Source organism: Enhydra lutris, unplaced genomic scaffold (assembly GCF_002288905.1).
Source record: "Enhydra lutris kenyoni isolate GAN:26980312 unplaced genomic scaffold, ASM228890v2 scaffoldscaffold33, whole genome shotgun sequence".
Classification (NCBI taxonomy): Eukaryota; Metazoa; Chordata; class Mammalia; order Carnivora; family Mustelidae; genus Enhydra; species Enhydra lutris.
Window position 1 is genome coordinate 11,036,262 of NW_019154117.1, and position 25,379 is coordinate 11,061,640.

At 39.5% G+C, this 25,379-nt stretch overlaps 1 protein-coding gene across 1 annotated transcript in view; it reads left to right on the forward strand.

The window, feature by feature from the left end:
• The first annotated feature begins 377 nt into the window (after positions 1-377).
• Positions 378-25,379, forward strand: part of LOC111153657 (chromosome unknown C9orf135 homolog) — a 77,246-nt gene continuing 52,244 nt past the window's right edge. Inside the window, exon 1 of the mRNA XM_022512808.1 lies at positions 378-544. Within this exon, the coding sequence (XP_022368516.1) occupies positions 378-544 (167 nt within the window). The remainder of the gene's footprint in view (positions 545-25,379) is intronic.

The window sequence follows — 25,379 nt, forward strand, 5'->3', positions numbered from 1 at the left end:
TTATTTATTTGACAGACCGAGATCACAAGTAGGCAGAGAGGCAGGCAGAGAGAGAGGAGGAAGCAGGCCCCCCGCTGAGCAGAGAGCGTGATGCGGGGCTCGATCCCAGGACCCTGGAATCATGACCCGAGCTGAAGGCAGAGGATTTAACCCACTGAGCCACCCAGGTGCCCCTGTAGTTTCTTTCTAATCAGTGCCTACCGTGTCTTGGAAACCAGAGCTATTAGGTTTAAGGGATCCGCCCCTCCACTGGCCCCGCCCTCTCCATTGACCCCGCCCCAGGTTGCTCAGGAGATGAGAGACGCCGAATCCTGAATTCTGGTAGGTGTTGGCGTGGGGAGAAGAATAGGTGCAGAAAGAAATCCTCTGAGGTCTGAATGTGGCCAGCCTCAATGGAGAGTTCTGGCAGCTCCTGCCAGGACTGGTGCAGCAGTAGGCAATACTGGTTTGAGCTCGGACCCACGGACTTGCTGGAGCGCAAGGGCTCCCTCACCCTCCGCTCCCATCACAAGAAGTACTCGAAACCCGTGTTGGTGTATTCTTGGTGAGCCAGCTCTCTGCAGTTCCTGACTGCTGGGGGAAGGGATGGGTGGGGGAGGAGAGGAAAGGATAGTAACAGAGAGGGCAAGGGTGGAGAGGATAGACTAAACAGAGAAGAAGAGAATGAATGAAGAGGGAGAGAAGAGCAGAGAAAGGGAAAAGGAAGAGGTGAGACAGAAAAAGATGAGAAGTGAGAGAACTGGGAGAGGGGACAAGGTAGAAAAAAGAAAGAGAAGAAAGATTTTCATAGGAGAGATAAAGAGGGTGGGAGTGAGTGTTCTGGGCAGCAGGAAGAGATAGGAAAGCCTCCAAGAGCAGCTCCCCAGACACAGTGAGACCTGCTGCAGCAGCTCCCAGTCCACCAGAGGTCATACATCACTCTCACAGTCTATGCAGGTGAGGCCTAGAAATCACATTTCTGAAATAACATTACTTACTCTTAAAAGGAAGGGTCCATTAGGGGACAGCAGGAGGGTGATGGTTAATTTGTCTAAACCCTCCTTGATCCCATTCATTCATGTAATATATGTGAACCCTGCAGCATCTGTCTTGCAAACTTTCTACAGCCTACCCACTTTTCCTACAAGACCCTCCCCTTTTAATTCTTATCCCTAAAACTGACTCTCTGCCTATTTTGAACTCAGTGTGAGAGGCTAGATAGATTTGGAATCCAAAGCTCTATTATGAAGTAGAAAATCCCCCCCTTTTAGCCTCATACAGGGGTTCCCTCATAGACCTCAAGCAAAACACTTAGCTCTTCCATGATTATGTTACTCTATAAAGATGTAGGTCATAATATAAATCACTATTAGAAATTATTGTTAAAGACCTTTTTTAAGTGGACAGTGTTTCTGCTCTCTTTTGTCCTACCATGACTTGTGGGCATCAATAGCAAAACCACAGAAGAACATCCATGAGAAGATGAGGAATTTGGTGGGGGAGAAGTGTGGTCTAACATGGAAAGTCATTATGGTCACTGCGAAAATGTAGAGTGTTCTTATGCTATTAATTTTAGAAAGAACATTTGGGAACAGGAAGAAATAAATTCAACATTCATGTGTCATGCACTTTGCTATGTGTTGGAGACACAGAGACAGGTAAAGTGGATTCAATGAGTTAATTTGTCTAAAGCATTTAATACTATGCCTGTATATAGTAAGCAGTCAAAAATATATGGTAGCTAATAATAATTTTTAAGGATAATATAATGGTTGAACAGTTGGACTGTAGGTTGGAGTATCAACTCTGTAGCATGTGATATGGCGAGTCACATGACTGCTCTAGGCCTCTGTTTCTGCAACTGTAAAATGGAGATGCTAAGACTATTGTAAGATTAAACACGGTATTGTATGTGAAGCACCTTTTAACATGTAGTCTGGCACTTAGCACAGTAAAGGTTATATACATGTATTAGGACATGGTCATGGACCTCAAGGAATTTCATAGATCTGTAAAGGAGAATGCCATTAAATTCAGAATAATCCGACCTGTGCAAAATAGAGATGAGTATAAGAGGTAAAGGTAACAGGGAGAGGTTTGTGTGTATGTATGGTTTCCTGAGCAGGGTTTAGAAGGAAGAATAGGAGCTCCATAGATACACAAAAGAGAACATTGTACTCACAGGCAGGTGCAGTGGAATAGTAAGAAGCAACCTCATAGGGAAATAGAAATAGTTCTCTATAGTCCACAAGTACAGTTGATCGTCATTATTTGCAGATTCAGTATTTGTAAATTTGCCTACCTGGTAAAATATATTTATAATCCCAAATCAATACTCAAGGTACTTTCATGGTCATTTATGAACATGTGTGGAGAGGCAAAGGTTTTTAGTCACTCCCCACCCCCAAACCCCCTCAACACTACTGGTTGAGATCAAAGTGACACTCTGCCTTTTTGTTTCAGCTCTCATGCTATAAACAAGTAGGGGTTTTTTTCATGGTCTATTTAGCATTTTTCTGCTTTTCGTTGGTGATTTCATTATAGAGCTCCCATACTGCTGGAGTGCTATCTAGTGTTGTGTGCAAGGAGGCTGTGATGCGCCTTGTGGAGAAAATATATGTCACATAAGCTTCATTCAGTCACGAGTTACAGTACTGTTGGCTGTGAGTTCAATGTAAATGAATCAGTAGAAGATATTAAATAAGGTATTTTTAAACAGAAACATACATAAAAGCAGGTTATATATTGATTGGTTGATGAAAATGTGAGCAGAGGCTCATAGGAACCTGCTTTTCTTTCCCCCAGGAGCAGTGGTTCAGTATCTGCTAATTATTTGTGACAACTTTATAGAATATAACAACTTAAATAATGAGAACTGATCATAAAATGCGAGAAATACTTGATTTCTTTGAGCTGGCTGTGCAGTTAGCATCCTTGCTTCCCTTCCATATCCAAGCAGTCTCCAAAATTTGTCTTTAAAAAAAAAAAAAACAGAGTTCAAATTATATAAACTTCCAAATGAATAATCTGATCAGCTATTTTGTTTTTTTTTTTTTTTAAAGATCTTATTTATTTATTTGACAGAGATCACAAGTAGGCAGAGAGACAGGCAGAGAGAGAGGGGGAAGCAGGCTCCCTGCCGAGCAGAGAGCCTGATGCGGGGCTTGATCCCAGGACCCTGGGATCATGACCTGAGCTGAGGCAGAGGCTTTAACCCACTGAGCCACCCAGGTGCCCCTAGCTATTTTGTTTTTAATGCATTCTGGTTGTAATTGTTTGCTTTCTAATGACTTATTATATATTAAAACTCTTACTAAATTTTAATCTTTTATGAGTGATTTTTATTTAATCAATGAATATACTATCTATGATATACCTTCCAAGTGACCTCTCAACTGAGTATTTGATCAATTAAATGACTTTACCTCTAGGCTTGCAAAGTAGAATCTGTAACTGGGAAAAATTCTGATTTACCTCTGCTTATATAGTTTAAACATTTGCATGATTTCTGTGTTTCTCTTTAGGTTGCATGTTTAATACAACAGTCTGACTTCACTCCACGTATTAAAAACAGTTGTATGTAATAGACCTGTTAAAGTGATATGCACAGAATGGTCATGTTAAAAGTGTCTCTGGGGCAGTACTAGAATAAGACATCTGGGCACCATCTCTTCCTTACAGCTGGAATGATGGATAGCACCAGTATCACCTGTATCACACTGACGCTTCTGAATGAGAGAGGCCTTTTCTAGAAGTTATTTTTCTCTAGTCATTCCTGTAGCATTTGTAGAGCTATACCATTAGATGATTCCATAAGAAATTCCGAGTTGGGGGGAAATCTTCTCTTGGAGTATCTTTCCATTCATTGGAATAATGGAATACTAAGAATAAGAACAACTAGATTTGTCCTTAATAAATTCCCTGATGTGAGGTTACTTCTTATATTTTTATATATGTATTTTAAGTCATCTCTTCATTGCCTAAATCGACATCAGGTAATAAGTGATGATAATTTAAAGCCCCAAAATTCATTCGGGTCTCCATGGAGACAGTTCATGCTCTGGTCTCCATGGTGACACCTAGAGTTTTACGAGCTCAGGTTAATTTTATATATATTTCAATTACTTTTCTCCCCTGTCTAAGCCCTAATTAAAGAGCCTGGGCATTTTACTCTTCCCTTCCTTACCACCCCCCCCCCATAATAAGAAAACAAAAAGAGAAAGGGAAAAAAGGGAAGAAAAATAGAATGCAGTGTTAACTGTGGGGTAGGAAAGTTCGTAGTTTTACAGATTTCTACATAAAATCATTTGGCTTGGGGAAAGAAAGAGCTTTCTATGATGCTTTTCGGACTTACAATCTGTTGTGCTGTCTGAACAGGGGGTTCATGTATATTTAAGGTGCTCCATGACCAGAGGAGAGCCCGCTTTCAAGCCCACAAGGAATCATTAGTGTACTTACAAAGAAAATAGAGATGCATTTTCTAATATGCTGTATCATTCTTCCTGTATTTAATCAGTGACTTTCTCAGGGACTAACCTGGCAGTATTTGGAGTCCTTCACATGGCTCAGGGCCAAGCTAGGGTGACCCAGACCTTCTCTAGCACACATCCTTCTCATCACATCTCTAATACACACTCACAAAACAGGATGAAAAGGCAAATCAAAAAGCCCTTTAGTGTATATATTCCACAAAGAAATGAAATCTTGCCATTTGCGACGACGTGGATGGAACTAGAGGGTATGATGCTTAGCGAAATAAGTCAGCCGGAGAAAGACAACTATCATATGATCTCCCTGATATGAGGAAGTGGAGATGCAACATGGGGGGTTAAGGGGGTAGGAGAAAATGAAACTAGATGGGATTGGGAGGGAGACAAACCATAAGTGACTCTTAATCTCACAAAACAAACTGAGGGTTGCTGGGGGGTGGGGTTATGGACATTGGGGAGGGTATGTGCTATGGTGAGAGCTGTGAAGTGTGTAAACCTGGTGATTCACAGACCTGTACCCCTGGGGATAAAAATATATGTTTATAAAAAATAAAAAATTTAAAAAAAGTAAATATTATTATTATTATTTATTATTATTTTAAAAATTTTAAAAAGAATATTAATAAATAAATTTAAAAAAAAAAGCCCTTTAGTAACTATATGGTGCAGCCTGCCTCTTTTTTGAAATCCTTAAATGCTTCCCCTTCCACCAAGCCTCCATCCTCCTACCTTTAACAGCTCAGGCCCTCAACTGAATGCTTATTAACTCCTATTTTATGTACATTTTAAATAAGTTTGCTTATGTGGTTTCCATGCATGCAGCATAGACTTTGGAAAGAAGAGAGAAGAGCCTTTAAAAAGGCTTTTTTTGGTCAAAATGAGAAGTGAGAAGAGCAAGCCTCAGGGCAAGGGGTAAGAACACAGTGGGTGCTCAATTAACATTCATCAAAGAAATGAACAAATGAGCAGATAGAATGAACACACACAGAAACCCAAAAGGCACTGGGTTGGGACCCTCTATTTTATGCTTTAGAAAGACCCAGAGGTAAAAGTCTATAGAATGGCAAAATTCATAATAAAACCAGAATAGATTCTCATAGCCATTATCCTGATCAAACAGGACAACACTGAAGTGTGTTTGCTTACCTCTGTATAAGTGAGCTTAGAGAAGTACGATGTACTCTTCTTCTGACTGGAATGGTGAAGAATTTAAAATTGGGAGCTAAACTTATGCTATTCTTACTTGCAGTGCGTAACTTATCAGGGACTGACAGGTACTAAGAAGATTTTAAGTTTGTATAGGGACAAATGAATTTATATTTTAAAGAGATATTTTTGTTTCTTAACTCATGCTTAAAAAAATTCTAAATTACAATATCATATGACCATTTGAGATGATGTAATAGTAGACCAATGACATGCAAATATATTCACCATTGAGGAGTAGGTGGCAGAATTAGAAATTTGCACACAATTCAGATGTATATATAAGATATATTTTCTAAAATGGATCCTTATGGCTTTTCAATTGTTAGTTACTTGGAAAAAATTCAAACTTGCCAACTAAAGGGTATCTGTCTCTTCAAGTTTAAACAGCTTGTTTTAATTTAAAATAGTCTCTTTCAGAATGGTGCCCACTATTTCTGAGTCCCTCATCCTCCACACTGTCCTTTCCCCAGTCGCATCTGTGTGTGTGAGGGACTGACGTTGTATGTTATTTTGGTGATGGGGAGTGAGGCCCCCAGATTATGTGTGGGTCCTTGTTCTTGCTCACGTCACCCTTTGTCCAACTTCTGGTGCTGCTTCTGGTGAATTCCTGACTAATCCACTTTGTTGAGGACCCTATGTCTCTGCTTATGGACTTAGTTCCACTTTGGCTCTTGCTGGCACTACAGATCCCCATATCACGTCCCTGACTGAGGCTGGTCACCTATAGCCCCTGTGATAGGGACACCTCATCCCTCAACGCAGCAGCCCTGCCTCTGCCCTCTGGCAGCTTCCATCAAATACCCGATGGAGAGGGTGTGTGCAGGCTGGGGTTTTCCCAGGAGAGTTCACTCCCATTCGCCTGGAATTACTCAAGCCTTTTCTTTCACTTTCTAAAGTGATCTGGTGAAAAAGATGAATTGTAAGGTCACCCTATCTGAGCTATGTTTGGGAGCTTCTGAGTCTTGTTAATAGCAGCTTAAGAAATTTCGTCCTTTTATTTCTCCACGGTGACTTTCAAGAAAAATATCTTGCTTCGAACTCAAAAATTCCATTTTGTTAGAAGTTAATCAGCCACGCTTATTTTCCTTCATATTCCTGTCAAAACAACCCTAAGTCTTCCCAAGACAAATGTGGATGCCTCTGATTTATTAAAGCAAAGGTTATCTTACAAAGTTAAGCAGAGAAAAATAAAAAGATGAATATTTCAAAGTACAGTCTCACTATAGGTAAAAAAACAAAAACAAAAACCAGATGTGATGAATTCCTTTGTTAAAGGTGTATGTCGAGGGATACCTGGGTGGCTCAGTCAGTTAGGTGTCTGCCTTCGGCTCGGGTCATGATCCCAGGGTCTTGGGATCAAGTCCCACATCAGGCTCCCTGCTCAGTGGGGAGCCTGGTTCTCTCTCTCCCTCTGTTGCTTCCCCTGCTTGTGTGCTCACTCTCTCTCTCTGACAAATAAATAAATAAAATCTTTAAAAAAAAGTGTATGTCGAAATGGATTGGAAATAGATTGAAAGGACTTTAACCATAACACGAAATACTTACTGGATGTAGTAGATTTGTGGATTTTATCTTACTGGATGGTAGGTAGATTTGTGGATTATTTGCCTTTTTTTTCCTCTTTGCCACCTCTACATTTTCCATAATGAACATGTATTATCTTCATAATAAGAATAAAGTAAAATTACTTTTAAAAATTTGGTATCATTTCCTACAGCTTTTCCCCTGAAGCAAACATTCTCTGAATGATCAGAATGTAGACACAGTGCTTCATCTCTTTTAGAGTCTGAGTCACTCTTCGTGGTTTATTATGAGTCTTTTTAAAATATCTTTTTAATTGCTAGTTTTATGTTGGGTAAAAAGGATGATGTTATTCACATTCATTCGGATTAACCACCCTTTCATTCTTGTCTCAGTTCTATAATGGTAGATCCTACGCCACAGTTATTTTTAATCTAGTTCTACATTCTCATTCCTCAACATACGCACATACCCACAAATGACTTTGAATGTAGTAATTTTGGGGGGGAAGCACCTTATTTTCTATTTTTAAAATGAAATCCAGGACACCGTACATCCTTTTGCCCTGACTGAATTTTTCTTTCAATGCTTTTCTCTTTTATGAAATTTCAGTCAAATTCTCTTCCTGAAAACTGGTAGTTATAGAATTCTTGTGCCTTGACCTTTATGTGAAGTTTTGCTTAACTGGCAGCCAAAATAAAGCATCTTGCAAGTTTTGCTTGCAAGATGAACCCTTGTAAGGTAGGATGTTACAGGACAGGCATTTCTACATGTGCATGCACTTGGAGTAGGAAAGACCACTGCTGTATACAAGTGCCTCTGCCTGAGCCTACTGTCTGCTTACTCTGGTGACCATCTCCCACCTGGGCCATAGGAACCACCAAAGACCACTCCTCAGGATAGGTAAAGGTGTGGGGCATGAGGGAGGATGTGAGAAGAATGTGGGAGCTAGTGACATTTTGAAAAGGTGAGGTTCAGTCTATGGACACTGTGATAACCAGGCTCATGGCTCAAGGTTTTGTTGTTGTTGTTATGTAAGCTCCACACCAAGCATGGAGGTCAACACAGGGCTTGAACTCACGACCCTGAGATCAAGACCTGAACTGAGATCAAAAGACCTGAAGCTGAGGGGCGCCTGGCTGGCTCAGTGGGTTAAGCCGCTGCCTTCGGCTCAGGTCATGATCTCAGGGTCCTGGGATTGAGCCCCGCGTCGGGCTCTCTTCTCAGCGGGGAGCCTGCTTCCTCTCCTCTCTCTCTGCCTGCTTGTGATCTCTCTCTGTCAAATAAATAAATAAAATCTTTAAAAAAAAAAAATCCAAGCTGAGATCAAGAGTCAGACAATAAACCAACTGAGTCACCCAAGTGTGGTGGGCTCAACTTTTTTAACAGCACTAAAGCTAGTATAATTAGATAAACTACTCTGAGTTGGCCAAGGAAGCTACCTCTTGGTACTATTTTCTGTGTACTGGTCAGACTTCTTTTGATTACAAGTGACAGACACTCAGCTTACACTAGCCTAAGGAAGCAAGAGAATGGAGTGGTTGATCACCAGTTAAGAAGGAAGACAGGGATGCAGCTCCACCTTAGGAACAACTGGAATAAAAGAGGCAAATACAAACAGGTCTCGTTTAATTTCTCCTCTCTCCTCCTCTTTTTGTGTTTGCTTCATCTTATCATTGAAAACTACAGAAAACATGGCTGCTGCAATTCTGGAATTTTTATCTTATATTTTTATCCACACATACACACGCACAAAAGTTTGGTGTTAAGGAATTTTCAGTTCTGCATACAAAAATTTCAGGTTAGATGTGCATTCTTGGGTCATCCAAATAGGCAGGGTTAGATGGAAATTATGTCAGTTCTCCAATAACCATAGGATGAGATGGATATACCCAGGAGAAAGGAGTGCTGAGCTCAAAATCCTATAGATATCTACTATATCCCATTCTATCCTAGAGATAGCTACTCTATCTGCTATATCCTATAGATAGCTACTGTCATAGAGAATGAATTCCATGTTCCAAATACCCATTTTTATAGCAAAAATTTAGAGTATACACATTAATATATTAGGGATTTCCTACATTGGCTCTTACTTCGACTTTAAGCTTTCACCACCCCACCTAACCAGCACCTACACAATGCACTTTTAAAAAATTGATTTTAGGTATAATGGACAGAAAACAGAAATCTTGTGTAGATATTAGATAAATATATTTTTACAATGCTTTGAAAAAGTTAGTTCTGAGTAGATTTGAATATCGTATTATTGTTTTTGCTAGACACTAAGCTTTTACTACTGGTTTCCCTTATTTCATTTTGAAATACAATTACATTTTAATTGTTATGAGTCATACAGTTACTTCTTTATTTTAACTTAACTAAGTTTTGATGCATCAACCATTAATTGGCAAAAGAATTATATATATTTCTTTGGTAAGATGTTAGATCCCCAATCAGATTGTTCTAAGTTCAATCAAAAGAAAAAATTGACATTATTTATTTATTGCAAAGAATTTAGCTTTCTTTTCTAGAAAGTGGTAGGAAGAAGGGGTGCCTTGGTGGCTCAGTTGGTTGGGTGTTTGCCTTTGGCTTGATCATGATCCCGGTCATGATCCCGGGGTCCTGGGATGGAGCCCTACATTGTGGGGCTCCTTGCTCACTGGGAAGCCTGCTTCTCCCTCTCCCTCTGCCACTCCCCCTGCTTGTGCCCTTGCTCTCTCGCTATCTCTGCCAAATGAATAAATCTTTAAAAAATAAAAATAAAGTGGTAGAAAGAATATTTTGAAATTAAAATGTATGAATGACTTCTCACAATTTTTTAAACACTTGGAAAAATACTGAGATGCTCAAGCAGGAGCCAGAAACATTAAATCAACTTTTGGAAAAAAAAATCACTTAAAAATATTTTTATTTCTAAATATTTCTTTTTTTAAAATAGCATTTGTTTAAAAAAAATGTTTATTATTAAACCACTGCTATGTTGATGGCACTCTGCTGAGTCTGGGATTTGACAATGAGGTCAAGATTACCGTGAGACAGGAGTAGGGAAGGCTGGCCAGGCAAATACTATGTGCTGTGCATACTAGGATCAGGGTAAGCCGGAAGAGCATCCTGGGAACATCCAAGAGGAGCACTTAAGCCTACTGGACCAGGTCAAGTTTGCTAGAGGAGGAGGTTCTAGCTCCTAGGGTTCACATGGAGAACTAAAGATGACACATTAGTTAGTTGTCAACTGAAAGCATTACCACCCCTTCCACTGGAGTGTTTGGTAATAGGTGTGGGCAGTTTTGATCGCATTATTACCAGTCTCTGTTGATGTCAAGTGTGCGATTACAAGAATTGTGACTTTTAGTTCTAGGGAGGGTAACAGCATCTTAATAGCATTTAATCATCTGTCTATATGATGCCTGAGTTACATATCCATAACTCTTATGGCCAGACGGGTGGGGACAACAGCTAATATATATCTTAAGCCAACACATTCAGGTTAGCTAAATTTACATATGGTCATTCATAGCAAGGGCATAAACAGCAAACCTCCTAATAGATCATCACAGAAAAGGAATTCTTACTTATTACTGCATAATAATCCTGAGCATTCAGAGCTCAGTGGCACCTGCTCTCGCTGTAGGGGTGCATGCCGACAAGTAACCAAAATCTCATCGAAGGCAATTTCCTATAGCTTAACATATCGTGATCTCCTTTCTAGACCTTGCAAGGAATGTGATTTAGTAGAGAATCTAGTCTGGATAGATTGTATATTTGTTTTGTTTTGTTTTGTTTTTTAGAGGCGTTATTTTGTATGTTAAACAATCTATTTTTTAAAAGATTTATTTATTTATAGGAGAGGGAGAGATTGAGGGGAGGGGCAGTGGGAAAGGGAGAGAGAGAATCTCAAGCTGACACCCTCCTGAGCATGGAGACGGACATGAGGCTTGATCTTGCAACCCTAAGGTCATGAGCAGAAATCAAGAGTCTGTGGCTTAACTGACTAAGCCACTCAGGCTCCCCTGTATGTTAAACAATCTTAAAATAAATATAAATAATTTGGAAAAGCTGCCGGTGGTTGTTTTAAACTTATGTCAAAATGAATGTAGTGAATGTAATTTGCTCCACTATAGGTCTTCTTGGCCCTATCTTTGCCCTTGTACCTCTGACACCTAAGGAGATCAAGGCATGTCAAACATCATGCTAGATAGTAAGGTACAAATAAGAAATTTCCTTCCATAATAAAATCGTCTGGGCATGGTGCTGTTTGATGGAAAAGTCTCTTTTTTCCTTGACACCTTTTTCTGTTTCTTCTTTGGGAATTGTCTATTTAGCCTTTCTGTCTCTACTGAGGACAATTTTAGTAAACAGCTTTTCATAGAAGGTTATGTGTGCCATCTAGCTTTCCAAATATATTTGCATAGATTTATGGAAAGTAGTCTTTACTGCTTTTAGATTTTTTCTTCTATTTTGATGGTTATTCCTATTCTTAACAACCTTATTAAGATACAACTCACATACTACACATATCATCCTTTTAAGGTGTATAATTCAGTGGCTTTCAGTTTATTGACCAAGTTGCACATCTATCATTGGGTACCTGTGTGGTTCAGTCAGTTAAGCATCTGCCTTCGGCTCAGGTCATGATCCCAGAGTCCTGGGATCAACCCCCACATTGGGCTCCCTGCTCAGTGGATAGGCTGCTTTCTCCCCTGCTTGTGCTTTCTCGCTATCTCACTCTCAAATGAATAAATAAAATATATTTTTTAAAAGTTGTCCATCTCGGGGGGCTTTGGTGGCTCAGTCGTTAAGTGTCTGCCTTCGGCTGAGGTCATGATCCCAGGACATTGGGATTGAGCCCCGCATCAGGCTCCCTGCTCAGCGGGAATCCTGTTTCTCCCTCTCCCACTCCCCCTGCTTGTATTCCCTCTCTTGCTGTCTCTGTCTCTGTCAAATAAATCAAATCTTAAAAAAAAAAGTTGTCCATCTATCAACACAACTGATTTGATTTTATTATTGTTTTTTTTTTAAAGATTTTATTTATTTGACAGAGAGAGAGAGATCACAAGTAGAAAGAGAGAGAGAGAAAGAGGAGGAGGCAGGCTCCCTGCCTAGCAGAGAGCCCGATGTGGGACTTGATCCCAGAACCCTGAGATCAGGACCTGAGCCGAAGGCAGAGGCTTAACCCACTGAGCCACCAGGCAGCCCCTGATTTTATTATTGTTTTTTAAAGATTTTGTTCATTTATTTGACACAGGTTGAGAGAGTGACAGAGAGAGAGGGAACACAAGCAGGGGGAGTGGGAGAGGGAGAGGGAGAAGTAGGCTCCCCGCTGAGCAGGGAGCCCAATGCTGGGGTGGGGGTTGGTGGCTCAGATCCCAGGACTCTCAGAGGCAGACACTTAATGACTGAGCCACCCAGGCGCCCCAACACAATTGATTTTAGAACATTTTATTTAATGTAAGAAGGCATTCTCTTCCTTTTAGCTGTAACTCCTTTTTTTTAATTGGTCTTTTTTTTGTGTGTTATGTTAGTCACCATACATCACTAGTTTTTCTTCTTTTTTTTTTTTTTAAAGATTTTATTTATTTATTTGACAGAGAGAGATCATAAGTAGGCAGAGAGGCAGGCAGAGAGAGAGAGGAGGAAGCAGGCTCCTTGCCAAGCAGAGAGCCCGATGTGGGGCTCGATCCCAGGACCCTGAGATCATGACCTGAGCCGAAAGCAGAGGCTTAACCCACTGAGCCACCCAGGTGCCCCACATCATTAGTTTTTTATGTAGTGTTCCAAGAGTCATTGTTTACATATAACACCCAGTGCTCCATGCAATATCTGCCCTCCTTAATACCTACCACCAGGCTCACCCATTCCCCCCACCCCCATCCCCTCTAAAAGCCTCAGTTTGTTTCTCGGAGTCCACAGTGTCTCATGGTTCATCTCCCCCTCAGATATCCCCCCCCTTCACTTTTCCTTTCCTTCTCCTAATATCCTCCATGTTATTCCTTGTGTTTCACAAGTAAGTAATACCGTATGATAATTGACTTTCTCTGCTTGACTTAATCTCACTCAGCATAATCTCCTCCAGTCCCATCCATGTTGATGCAAATGTTGGGTATCCATCCTGAATCCCTTTAAACTCTAGAAACCACTAACTTACTGTCTGTCTCTATAGATTTGCCTATTCTAGACATTTCATATGAATGGAATAAAATAATATATGGTGCTATGTGACTGGTTTCTTTTACTTAGCATAATGTTTTCAAGTTTCATCCATGTTGTAGCAACTATCAATAGTTCATTTCTTTTTATTGCCTAATAATATTCCATAATGTGGATATTATATCCCTCTACTCTGTTTATGTCTCCCTTGCCCTTTTTCTGGATTTTTCAGATGTGCCTATTTTGCTTACTTACTCATTTATTCAGTTTTCTAACTTGTTTAATTCTGCATTTAACTATACTTTTATCTTGAATTATTATGTCATTCTGGATTCTTTTGGCCTGCTTGTTCTTTTTTCTGTGTTTTTGAATTAGATGTTTTACTTATTTTCATTGTTTCATTTTTGTTGATATAAGTACTTAAAGCTTAGAATTTCTTTCTACTGCTATAGCTATAATCTTATGGATTCCTATAAGTAATATTTCAGTTTATTGGTAGTTTTTAGAAATTCAACAGTTTAAGTTTGTACTGATCTTTGATCTTTGAAGTGTTTAAGTATGTTTAGATTGAAGAAGGATCTTTTAAAAAATGTGTTATAAATATTTAGTGTTATTGAGTTGTCATTTATATCTTTCAAACATAATTAAAATATTTTTTCTTAATTTTATAAAAGTTCTATGTGCACTTTAAGTTGAATTTAGACAGTCACCAAATATTGGCTTCACACTCCATGTGCATACTATGTTCACCTATTTATCCAAGGATAATGTCCCAAATTCTGTCCAGTCACAGGTCAAAATTTCAAGATCTCTATGTGTTATGCTATTGTCTCTCTACTAAGTGTAGCTGTAGACTAGATGTAGCTCTATGTGATTCAGAAAACCATAAAGGAAAGGGACAAATTTTCTGCTCCCAATGCACAATGGTGAGACAAGGATAAGATAACTGTAATAAGCACTCTTGCTCAGAAAGAAGGATGGAAGAGATGGGACTGTCATTTGTCCATAGTCATTCTTAAATCATGTTTGGCACACAGAGCCCTATTCTGGTGTTAGGAATGTTCTTTGTTAGACCCGCATTCTGCTTTCTGGAAGCAGCTTCCCTTTCCCATTGTCCTCTGTGGCCCTTGACTCTGCCCTGTGTGTCGTCTTTTCTATTATTCTTGAGCACATCTGCAATGGATGTTGTTGTGACTATGTCTTCCTGTGAAACTGCTCAGCTTTCTCAGTTCATTTCCTAGTTCCAGAAGTTTGGGAGGCCAAAGAATATTTTTTCAAAAGATTTATTTATTTATTTTGGAGAGAGAGAGTGCTCGGGGGAGAGGGCAGGAGCAGAAGGAGAGGAGAGATTCTCAAGCAGATTCCCTGCTGAATGCGGAGCTTGAAGAGGGGAGAAGGCTCTATACCACAACCCGTGAGATCATGACTTGAACCACACCAAGAATCGGATGCTTAACCTGCTGAGCCACCCAAGGGCCTCTCAAAGAATATTTTAAGTACTGAGCAGTTAAAGGATTTTAAATTCAGACTGCTGGCTTATTTGGAAGAACAATTTTTAAGAATTTCATAAGCTTATTTGTTTGAATTCAGTTAATTCCAGCTGGTAATAGCCTCACTCTCAATTCTTTCTAGATGAAGTTCTGCTATATTTCTTTATTTTTTCTCTTATAATAAATACCTTGACTATCACTTTGAGACTGCTGTAGTTACAGAAATCAGAAACCCTGGGAATTTCTGTTTGACTCTCTCCTTAGGCAGATGTTTGCTTGAATGTGGCTTAATTCATTGGGAGCATCTAACAATGGGATGAACTTTGCTGCAAGGCTCAGCTTTGATAGAACTTTGTCTCAAAAAGATCTTTCTGAGTTTTCTCTCTTACTCTTTGAGATCTAAAAGTTGCTGGCTCTTCCAACATTTCAGACCCCAAATTTCAGGACTCTCTAGTTTCCTTTTACCTTCTTGTAAACCAGCCAATTAACTGAATTTACCTCTCTCTCTTTTACAAATATGTTGGGAAAAAACAATCACAGTTCACACAGGGAACTCACGAACTTTTTCCCAATCTCTTTCTCTGCCTCACTAGATACATGAGTTGACTCTTTGCCTACTGTAGTCATGAAATGTTTTGCCTTTCCACCCTGCAATATCAGCTTCCTGTTGTCTTTGTCTGACTTTTAGCCAATGCCATATACTTTAGATTTTTGTTATAGTAGCACCCATCCCAATTCTGGTACTGATTTCTGTGTTAGAGTAGGCTAAACTTCATCTGTGATAACCACCCCCCGAATCTCAGTGGCTTAACACATAAAGGTTTATTTCCTGCTCGCACAGAGTCAACTGTAATTTTTGGTGGAAGAGTGGGCATTCCTCCACACAGATACTCTGGGATTCAGGCTGATTCAGGCTCTATCCTCTAGAAAGTCATTGACTGCTCTGTCAGGGGAAGAAAGAATTGAGAAATGTACAAGAACTTTCACTGTCATGGAAAGGACATATATTTTTTCTGCTCATATTTATTTTGTTATCCAGAACTAGTCAAATGGCCCCACCAACTGCAAGAGAGCTGGGAGTTTTAACCTCTTGTATTCTCAGGAAATAAGGAAAAATAATATTGGTGAGTATAATATCTATTACATATGGAAGACTTTCTTATAAAACTCACTCCTAGGTGGATTCTAGGGATAGATTTTTGTTCTTCTAGCCCTGAAGTCATTGCCCATGAGCAGTATTGGCAAATACCTTGAAGGCCTTGGTAGACTGGGTGTTTTGAAAATCTATTTAACACTTTGGTTATAGGATTTCATCCAAAAATTGACCTGGAAATTTCCCCACTGGATTTTCAGCTCTTAAATACTTTTAATGTGTTGGGACTTAAAAATGATGTATTTTATCTAGCATTTTCCATTGTTTTCAGTGAATTTATTTGCATAACCATGGAAATATAATTTGGCTGCCACTCCAAGAGTTCCCAACTCTGACCAGTCTTGTTAGTGAGATTTTCCCCCACAGCCTCTTATTTTCAACTTGTTCCAATTGTCTTTGACAAATTCTTTGGTTCTACTTGTCTTTCAATGGATCTTGGCTACGTATGGGAGCCCTTGCACACAGTGTGATCAGGAAATTATAATTTCTGACTTCACCAAAAATTTGGTTTGCTTTTAATTTTTCCATTTCCTTTGTTACTTTTGAATGATTTCTAGGAAGATATGGGGAAAATGCTCATTTGTATCACTATGTTCATAGTGGAGGAATATTTAAACTTTAGATTCTGTTTATGAAGAATGGCTTGTTCATTTGTTTCTAATGTTAGAATGAAATGAATTGCTTTGAAACGAAGAACCTTGTAATATCTAGTCAATATGCATTGCTCATGGGTTCACAGAAGTGTGCATTAAAATGGGCCTTAACAAAGACCACACAAAAAGGAGAATTTCAGATCAATATCACTGATGAGTATGGATTCTAAGATTCTCAACAAGATCCTAGCAAATAGGATCCAACAGCACATTAAAAAGATTATCCACCGTGACCAGGTGGGATTCATCCCTGGGTTACAAGAATGGTTCAATATTCGCAAATCAATCAATGTGATAGAACAAATCAATAAGAGAAGAGAGAAGAAGCACATGGTCCTCTCAATTGACGGAGAAAAGGCATTTGACAAAATCCAGCATCTGTTCCTGATTAAAACTCTTCAAAGTATAGGGACAGAGGGAACATTCCTGAACTTCGTAAAATCTATCTATGAAAAACCCACAGCAAATATCATCCTCAATGGGAAAAAACTCACAGCCTTCCCGTTGAGATCAGGAACACAACAAGGATGACCACTCTCACCACTCTTGTTCAACATAGTACTAGAAGTCCTAGCAACAGCAATCAGACCACAAAGAGAAATAAAAGGTATCCACATTGGCAATGAAGAAGTCAAACTCTTTCTCTTCGCAGATGACATGATACTTTATATGGAAAACTCAAAAGACTCCACCCCCAAACAACTAGAACTCATACAGCAATTCAGTAATGGGGCAGGATACAAAGTCAATGTACAGAAATCAGTTGCTTTCTTATACACTAACAATGAAAATACAGAAAGGGAAATTAGAGAATTGATTCCATTTACTATAGCACCAAGAACCATAAGATACCTGGAAATAAACCTAACCAAAGAGGTAAAGGATCTGTACTTGAGGAACTACAGAGCACTCGTGAAAGAAATTGAAGAAGACACAAAAGATGGAAGACCATTCCATGCTCTTGGATCTGAAGAATAAACATTGTTAAAATGTCTATACTGCCTAGAGCAATCTATACTTTTAATGCCATTCCGATCAAAATTCCACTGGTATTTTTCAAAGAGCTGGAGCAAATAATCCTAAAATTTGTATGGAATCAGAAGAGACCCTTAATTGCTAAGGAAATGTTGAAAAAGAAAAACAAAACTGGGGGCATCACATTACCTGGTTTTAAGCTTTATTACAAAGCCGTGATCACCAAGACAGCATGGTACTGGCATAAAAACAGACACATAGACCAGTGGAACAGAGTAGAGAGGCCAGATATGGACCCTCAACTCTGTGGTCAAATAATCTTCGACAAAGCAGGAAAAAATATACAGTGGAAAAAAGACAGTCTCTTCAATAAATGGTGCTGGGAAAATTGGACAGCTATATGTAGAAGAATGAAACTCGACCATTCTCTTACACTGTATGCAAAGATAAACTCGATATGGATAAAAGACCTCAACGTGAGACAGGAATCCATCAGAATCCTAGAGGAGAACATAGGCAGTAACCTCTTTGATATCAGCCACAGCAACTTCTTTCAAGATATGTCTCCAAAGGCAAAGGAAACAAAAGCGAAAATGAACTCTTGGGACTTCATCAAGATCAAAAGCTTCTGCACAGTAAAGGAAACAGTCAACAAAACAAAGAGGCAACCCACGGAATGGGAGAAGATATTTGCAAATGACAGTACAGACAAAAGGTCGATATCCAGGATCTATAAAGAACTTCTCAAACTCAACACACACAAAACAGATAATCATGTCAAAAAATGGGCAGAAGACATGAACAGACACTTCTCCAATGAAGACATACAAATGGCTATCAGACACATGAAAAAATATTCATCATCACTAGCCATCAGGGAGATTCAAATTAAAACCACATTGAGATACCACCTTACACCAGTTAGAATGGCCAAAATTAGCAAGACAGGAAACAACGTGTGTTGGAGGGGATGTGGAGAAAGGGGAACCCTCTTACACTGTTGGTGGGAATGCATGTTGGTGCAGCCACTTTGGAGAGCAGTGTGGAGATTCCTCAAGAAATTAAAAATAGAGCTTCCCTATGACCCTGCAATTGCACTACTGGGTATTTACCCCAAAGATACAGATGTAGTGAAAAGAAGGGCCATCTGTACCCCAATGTTTATAGCAGCAATGGCCACGGTCGCCAAACTGTGGAAAGAACCAAAATGCCCTTCAATGGACGAATGGATAAGGAAGATGTGTTCCTTATACACTATGGAGTATTATGCCTCCATCAGAAAGGATGAATACCCAACTTTTGTAGCAACATGGATGGGACTGGAAGAGATTATGCTGAGTGAAATAAGTCCAGCAGAGAGAGTCAATTATCATATGGTTTCACTTATTTGTGGAGCATAACAAGTAACATGGAGGACATAGGGAGATGGAGAGGAGAAGGGAGTTGAGGGAAATTGAAAGGGGAGGTGAACCATGAGAGACTATGGACTCTGAAAAACAATCTGAGTGTTTTGCAGGTGTGGGGGGTGGGAGGTTGGGTGAGCCAGGTGGTGGGTATCATGGAGGGCATGTATTGCCTGGAGCACTGGGTGTGGTACATAAACCATGAATTCTGTTACGCTGAAAATAAGTAAATAAATAAATAATGGGCCTTAAGCTCATATAATACAATCTTTTGAGATTATTCTAGTAGAGTTCATTCAAATTATTTCAACCAGTAATATTAAAACTATAGGGAAAGAGCTCATACAAGTAATCAGATGTTTGCTTTTTGTTTTGCAGGGGGGCAAACTGGTCTTCATTCCATTCATAAAAGATATACTGTCAAGGTTTTCTTTGGGCTACTATAATTACTAATGTATAATACACTTTAAAAAATGCTGTCTCTCTTTAGTCTTACTCTTCTACCTCCTAGAGTGGCTTTAGCCAGTTGATATAAGTTGATTCTGGAGGGGAGAATCAAAGAAACCCCGAGAAGCATCCTAGGATTTTAAGATCAGTGAGATCCAGTTGGTGAAACACGGTATAATGGAATGTCTTAATTCTGATTTGGCCAGGACAATCCTGGTTTTCACCACTCCCAGGTACTTAGTACCTCATTTCCGTCTGAAAATGTTCCAGGTAGATTAATCAATTACAGTAGCACCATGCCTTATACATGTCCCTTCAGCTGTTTTCAAAGTCATGTGTTTGGCAGTTACTCAGACTGACAACGTTTAAACTGTTTAGACACAGGCTCCCACTACTATATTCTTTTTTGTTTCCTCCCAATATTCTCCATAGGGCCTCCTGTTTCTGAAAACTTTCTATGAAGAAAATCCTTAATAATGATGGGTCTCACTCATTCAATATATGTCATTCAATATATGGCCCTCAATACATGTCCAGTGAAGAAAATGAAAATGAAAATGAAAATTTCACGTACCGTCCTTCATCAGATGGTTTTCTTTTGAGTGCAGTTTAGGATTCAAATTCCGTGGTTTCAGGTTATAGATGCACAAATCACATAGACTATGAGACAGTGAAAACCAAAGACCCTCTTCATAAATCTGATATGTCACCATTTCTCCCAAGGACATAAGATTTTTCTTATGACTCTGCAAATACATCTAAAAGTGTTCATTTGTCAGTTTGATGAATGTGCCACTAAAATAACATTACCTTGGCATGTAAATCATTTTCCCATGAAATCTTTAAAGAGCATTGTCAAATGTTTCTTTGTAGCCTTTGATTCTATTGGCTTTATGCTTCTGAGGTGTCAGGAAATAGAGCTGACTCTCTGGGGTAATTTTCTTTTAAAGTTCTAGATAGCAGATGTTTATAAAACCTAATAAAAAAGATATCTTTCTCTTCTTGTGTGTGTTAGATTTATATCAGAAAATACAATAACTGACAGAGTAGTTGTGAACTACATTAATAATTCTAAAATTTAAAATTAATATATTCTTCCATCTGGAGTCTTAACAAAACATTTTTAACATCTTTGAAATCCGCAAAGAAAATGTGTCTCTTGTCAAGGAACTAGAAGCTCAAAGGGCTGGGATTTTCATTGTTCTCATGTCAGATATTGCTCAGATTCACACCCCGTTGCAATCAGTGTTATGCATATGTATGCCGAGAACTTTCCCATTCAGCAAGTAGGTTTATAATTCCTCTGGAGACAAGTTTTTATTGCAAAGGACTAGCATCTCTATATGCATAATCACTCCTTCTTTATATGTGCTTTTGCAGAGTGAGCTGGGATGCTTTTTATTTTTATGGACACATTTGAAAGCCTCTGCTTTCAACATTTATATTAAGGTGACAGTAACACAATGTAAGAACATTCAATCAATCAATCAGTGAAGATTTAATGAGCATTTATAATATTTTAGACTATGCTAGGCACTGAGATCACAAAGATGAATAAAAAATAATTCCTGTATCTAAGATACTCTGAGTCTAATGAGAAGACAAATTCATTAATGCATAATTAAAAAGAAAAAATGTGAAAGGTGGAGCAGAGATACAAGTTTTGTTGCAAGCCTCCACTTTGTTGCCCCCACATAGATGTGGGACCACGGAAAGTACGTGTAAACTTTAGTGTCATGTGAGTGTCACTTGGTCCACTAGAATACAACTTGGTCACTTTTCTTGCGGCAGGAATCCTATGGCCTAACCCCACGCCATCCTCTACTGGGAGCTGGACCACTCTGGCTTGGGGCAGCCTGAGGGGAGCTGCAGGTCCTTGCCCGAGAATGCTCTGGACTCACGTTTCTTTAGTTCTGCAACTCACTTTCGGCTGTATGTGTTTACTCAACGGGGGCTTGCCAATCAAATTTGATGTGGAGTCATCCAACTTTTATGATAGGGAACCCCAGCTCCTGAAGGACCCCAGAAACAGACCCTTGTCTCTCTCGACAAGGCATTTCTTGGGACTACATTAGGCCTGAAGAGATAGGAAGAACAGAACTCAAGCGTTCAGGTGATACAGAGTTGGTGGTAGGAAGTTACATGCTGACTGCATATGTTGGGCATTTGTCTAGAATAGGAACTGCTCATGCTACCTTTGACCTACTAGATTGTATTGATCTTAATCCCCTCTGTAGCAGTCTAAGTGCCATTTTTGACTACAGGGTCATAGTTCCAAGCTCCTTTTCATACAGTTGGCAGCTCTGATCCTGTCCTATCAGTCCTTTCCCCGTTCCCAGTTCTATTCATATTCAGACTGTCTCTTCCACAACAGAGTAGAGAATGCAAGCTTCATCTCTTATAATTGAGGATGTCTTACATAAAGATTTCTTATATAAAGAAAGAGTTACAGCACTCAACTCTGGCCCTGATACAGCAAGGTCCTAAGCAGAAGCAAGACTGCTTGTCAAGGAAGATTCTGGCACTGATGGCAGGGAGCCCTGTGGACTCTTCTCCCAGCAAGAAGGTCAGCCAGCGCCTGCATGCTTGTCATGGAAGACATAGTTCTTCCTTCAGTCAGCATCACAGAATACCTGTATTCAAGCAGCTTTGACCTTGAACTGACTGCTGACCAGCTGCTGTCAAATTCATGTCTGGACAAATTAATATGTGCAGAAGTCAGTCAGTAGACTAAACCAGTACTGGTCAACAATGACCTTATTACTAATCCAAGGTGATAAGATGAACCATAAAGACAATGTAGCAAGTTATTTGTATAGCTAAATTTATTCAGTTTAAAGGACTCTGAGATTGTTTTTACTTATCTTTGGTGTTAGAGGTCTTCCTATTAAAGGTGGTAGATGGTTATTTTATTTTTTTAATGCTTCTGTCAAAACAAAAGTTGGGGGGCACCTGGGTGGCTCAGTAGGTTAAGCCTCTGCTGCTCCAAAGACATTGTAAATTTTATTATTATTTTTATTTTTTTCTCATAATGAATTTCTGTTGCAGTAAATCGCAGGTTATGGCTGGTTGTATATACGTATGCTGACCGTCGATAAATGCATGTAACAAGGGGAACAAGGCTATATAAAGTGTGTGTGTATATATATATATATTTTTTTATATTTTACTGTATTATATATTATAATACCTTGATATATGTTTCATGAAGATGCTCTAAGGTTTAATTGGCATTAACAAGTATTGAAACTAAACTAAAGCATATGATTGATAGACAAAATATTATTACACATAATAGTATTTTGCATTTACGTGTCACTTGTTACTTGAGACTCTCAGTCCATTGATTCATTTGTTTCCTCAGTGTATGATTCTCAATTCATCTCAAGGAAACTGAGGCACAAGTCAGCGTTCACTTGACATAATAAAAAACTAATTCAGTCTGTCATTTTCTTTATAATACCCTGATCACTTTACTATATTTTTATACATGTTAAACATATTTATTTTTTATATTATATTTTATATACTTTATAATTTTTTTAGCATGTTTATTCCTCTTTGTGAGGCTGGCAGTCTCTTAGAAGTAGGGGCAGGTCTTCTTGAGCTGTGTATTAGCTCCGTTTTCCACAGAAAGACTTTCATTGTAGATTCATGTTTTCAATGCTGGACTTTTAGGACTGAGATTGCTTTAAGTGAAGGAACATACCTACATCTTTTGTAATAATCTAGTATAATACAACTTAAAAATATATTGTACATTCTGACTTTCTTGGACACTAATTATCTTTGCCTTCATGGGCTCCTTCCTCCATTAAAAAAAGTTAAAAATGATAGTTTATAACTACATTGGTATAAAGATGGATACAATCTAAGATGTATTATATTCTCTTTTCTGCTGATTAAAAAATAGTTAAGGGGCGCCTGGGTGGCTCAGTGGGTTAAAGCCTCTACCTTCGGCTCAGGTCATGATCCCAGGGTCCTGGGATCAAGCCCCACATCGGGCCCTCTGCACTGCAGGGAGCCTGCTTTCTCCTCTCTCTCTCTGCCTGCCACTCTGCCTACTTGTGATCTCTGTCTGTCAAATAAATGAATAAAGTCTTTAAAAAATAAAATAAAAATAAAATAGAATAAAATAAAAAAATAAAAAATAGTTAAGACACTCCTATGTTTTAAAACACTCTGGACACTGGGCACTGTGCCCACTGTGGCCTGTGAAGAAGTGGGCACTAGGATCACATACTGAAATGCTTTTCCTCTTCATTCTTAGGCTCCCAGGGAGATATTCTGGTATTATTGCCTCAGGGAAGAAAGACCCAGCAGGCAACAAAAACACCAAATTCTTGGGTTTGGGATTCAAAAGCTTGGGTCTTAGGATGACACCATAGATTTGGAAGAACAGGTGAAGAGCTGGGCTACCCTGTCCCATGATAGATGAGTTCATGGAATGAAGACGGAGGGTAGCAGAGAAGTTGAAAATGTGTGTGTTTGTCTGGGACCCCAAATTGGAAAGGTTAAAGCTTTAGAAATTCTTGAGCAGATGAGACCTATCACTGCCTAGCCATCCATTCCCAGGGTAGTGGTTTTGGAGCTGTTGAACTGTGCGGGGGGGTGTGTGTCCTCCAAGCCCAGTGTCAGGGGGCGACATGAAACCTTGAGGGGCTAGGCAAACAACTCAGGAATGGCATCTGTTTTCCAGGAACAGGTGGAGAGGGACACATGAAGATTCTTGTTGGCCAAGATAACGGCACGCTGTGGCAGAGTGCCAGTCTAAGCAGGAGTCTATGTGGCAGGACCAGAAGGGCATAGCAGAGATTTGCATGTATCCATAATGGAAGACCACAGGAGAATGAGGAGGTGTCCACCAATGTCAGCAGGGAGAGACGATAACAACAAAGATGGATTCTTGGCATGTGGCACCACACAGGCCCTTGAGAGTGGGAAGAGATCCAGAATTGACCAAGATTAAGGTTTTTCCATCTTAGCAATATGAGCACTAGGCAAAGAAATTAAGTACAATTAAGAAAAAAATAAAGTTGCAGTTATTGTACACCAGAATTTTTTAAAGCTGGATTAGTATTCATTATACATAGGTGTTTATGATACTTTACAGTATTTGAAGGATGTTCTGCTTTTGTATTTTTCATTTTGCAAAAATCTTATTGGTATTATATCTGTCCTCATTTTACACATGTGGAAATGGAAACACAGAAAGATTAAGTGACTTGCCCAAAGTCATACAGCTAGGACATGAGCAATGACTCAAACCCTTGGCCCCATTCACTCTACCACTCCTGGTTCTTGATGTTGTTCAGTATTCCCACTAAGGACTAAAGTGAGAGCTTCCTGGGAGGTTCTCAGAAAATGCTGATATGGTACCAAAATGCTTTTAGTATTTTGCAATTTAATGCTCAGATGTGAAGAAGGAAGAGGGTTCGCGTGTCTGGGCTCTGCTGTACCACGCTGGCTCCCTTGCTGCTGTGTTCTATGCAGTGTTCTGCTCTCATCTCAGATGCAGTGCAGGGTCCCAGTCCTAATACAGCGGAATGAGGTGGGGGTTCAGGTCCTAAAGGGCCTCCTGACTTAGATTAGAGTGCCCCATCCAGATGAGTGGATGCCATTCTGCTTCCATGACCCTGTGCCCACATTATAGAATTTTCTTGTGTCTTTCACCAGAGTGTGAGCAATGAAGGCAGGGACTGCATCAGGCTTAGTCCCCATTGCGTCCCCTGCCTGGCGTATAGTAGGTACTTAAAGTATTGACTGACTGAGTGGACATTTGGATGGCTGGCGGGCTGGCTGGCTGGATGGCTGCATTCTAGGTTTCCTCAGTATCCCTTACACAGTCCTAGCCCTGTATCCCTCAATATCAAGGCCCCTTCTGAGGGATGTTTGGGTTCAGCTTCCTT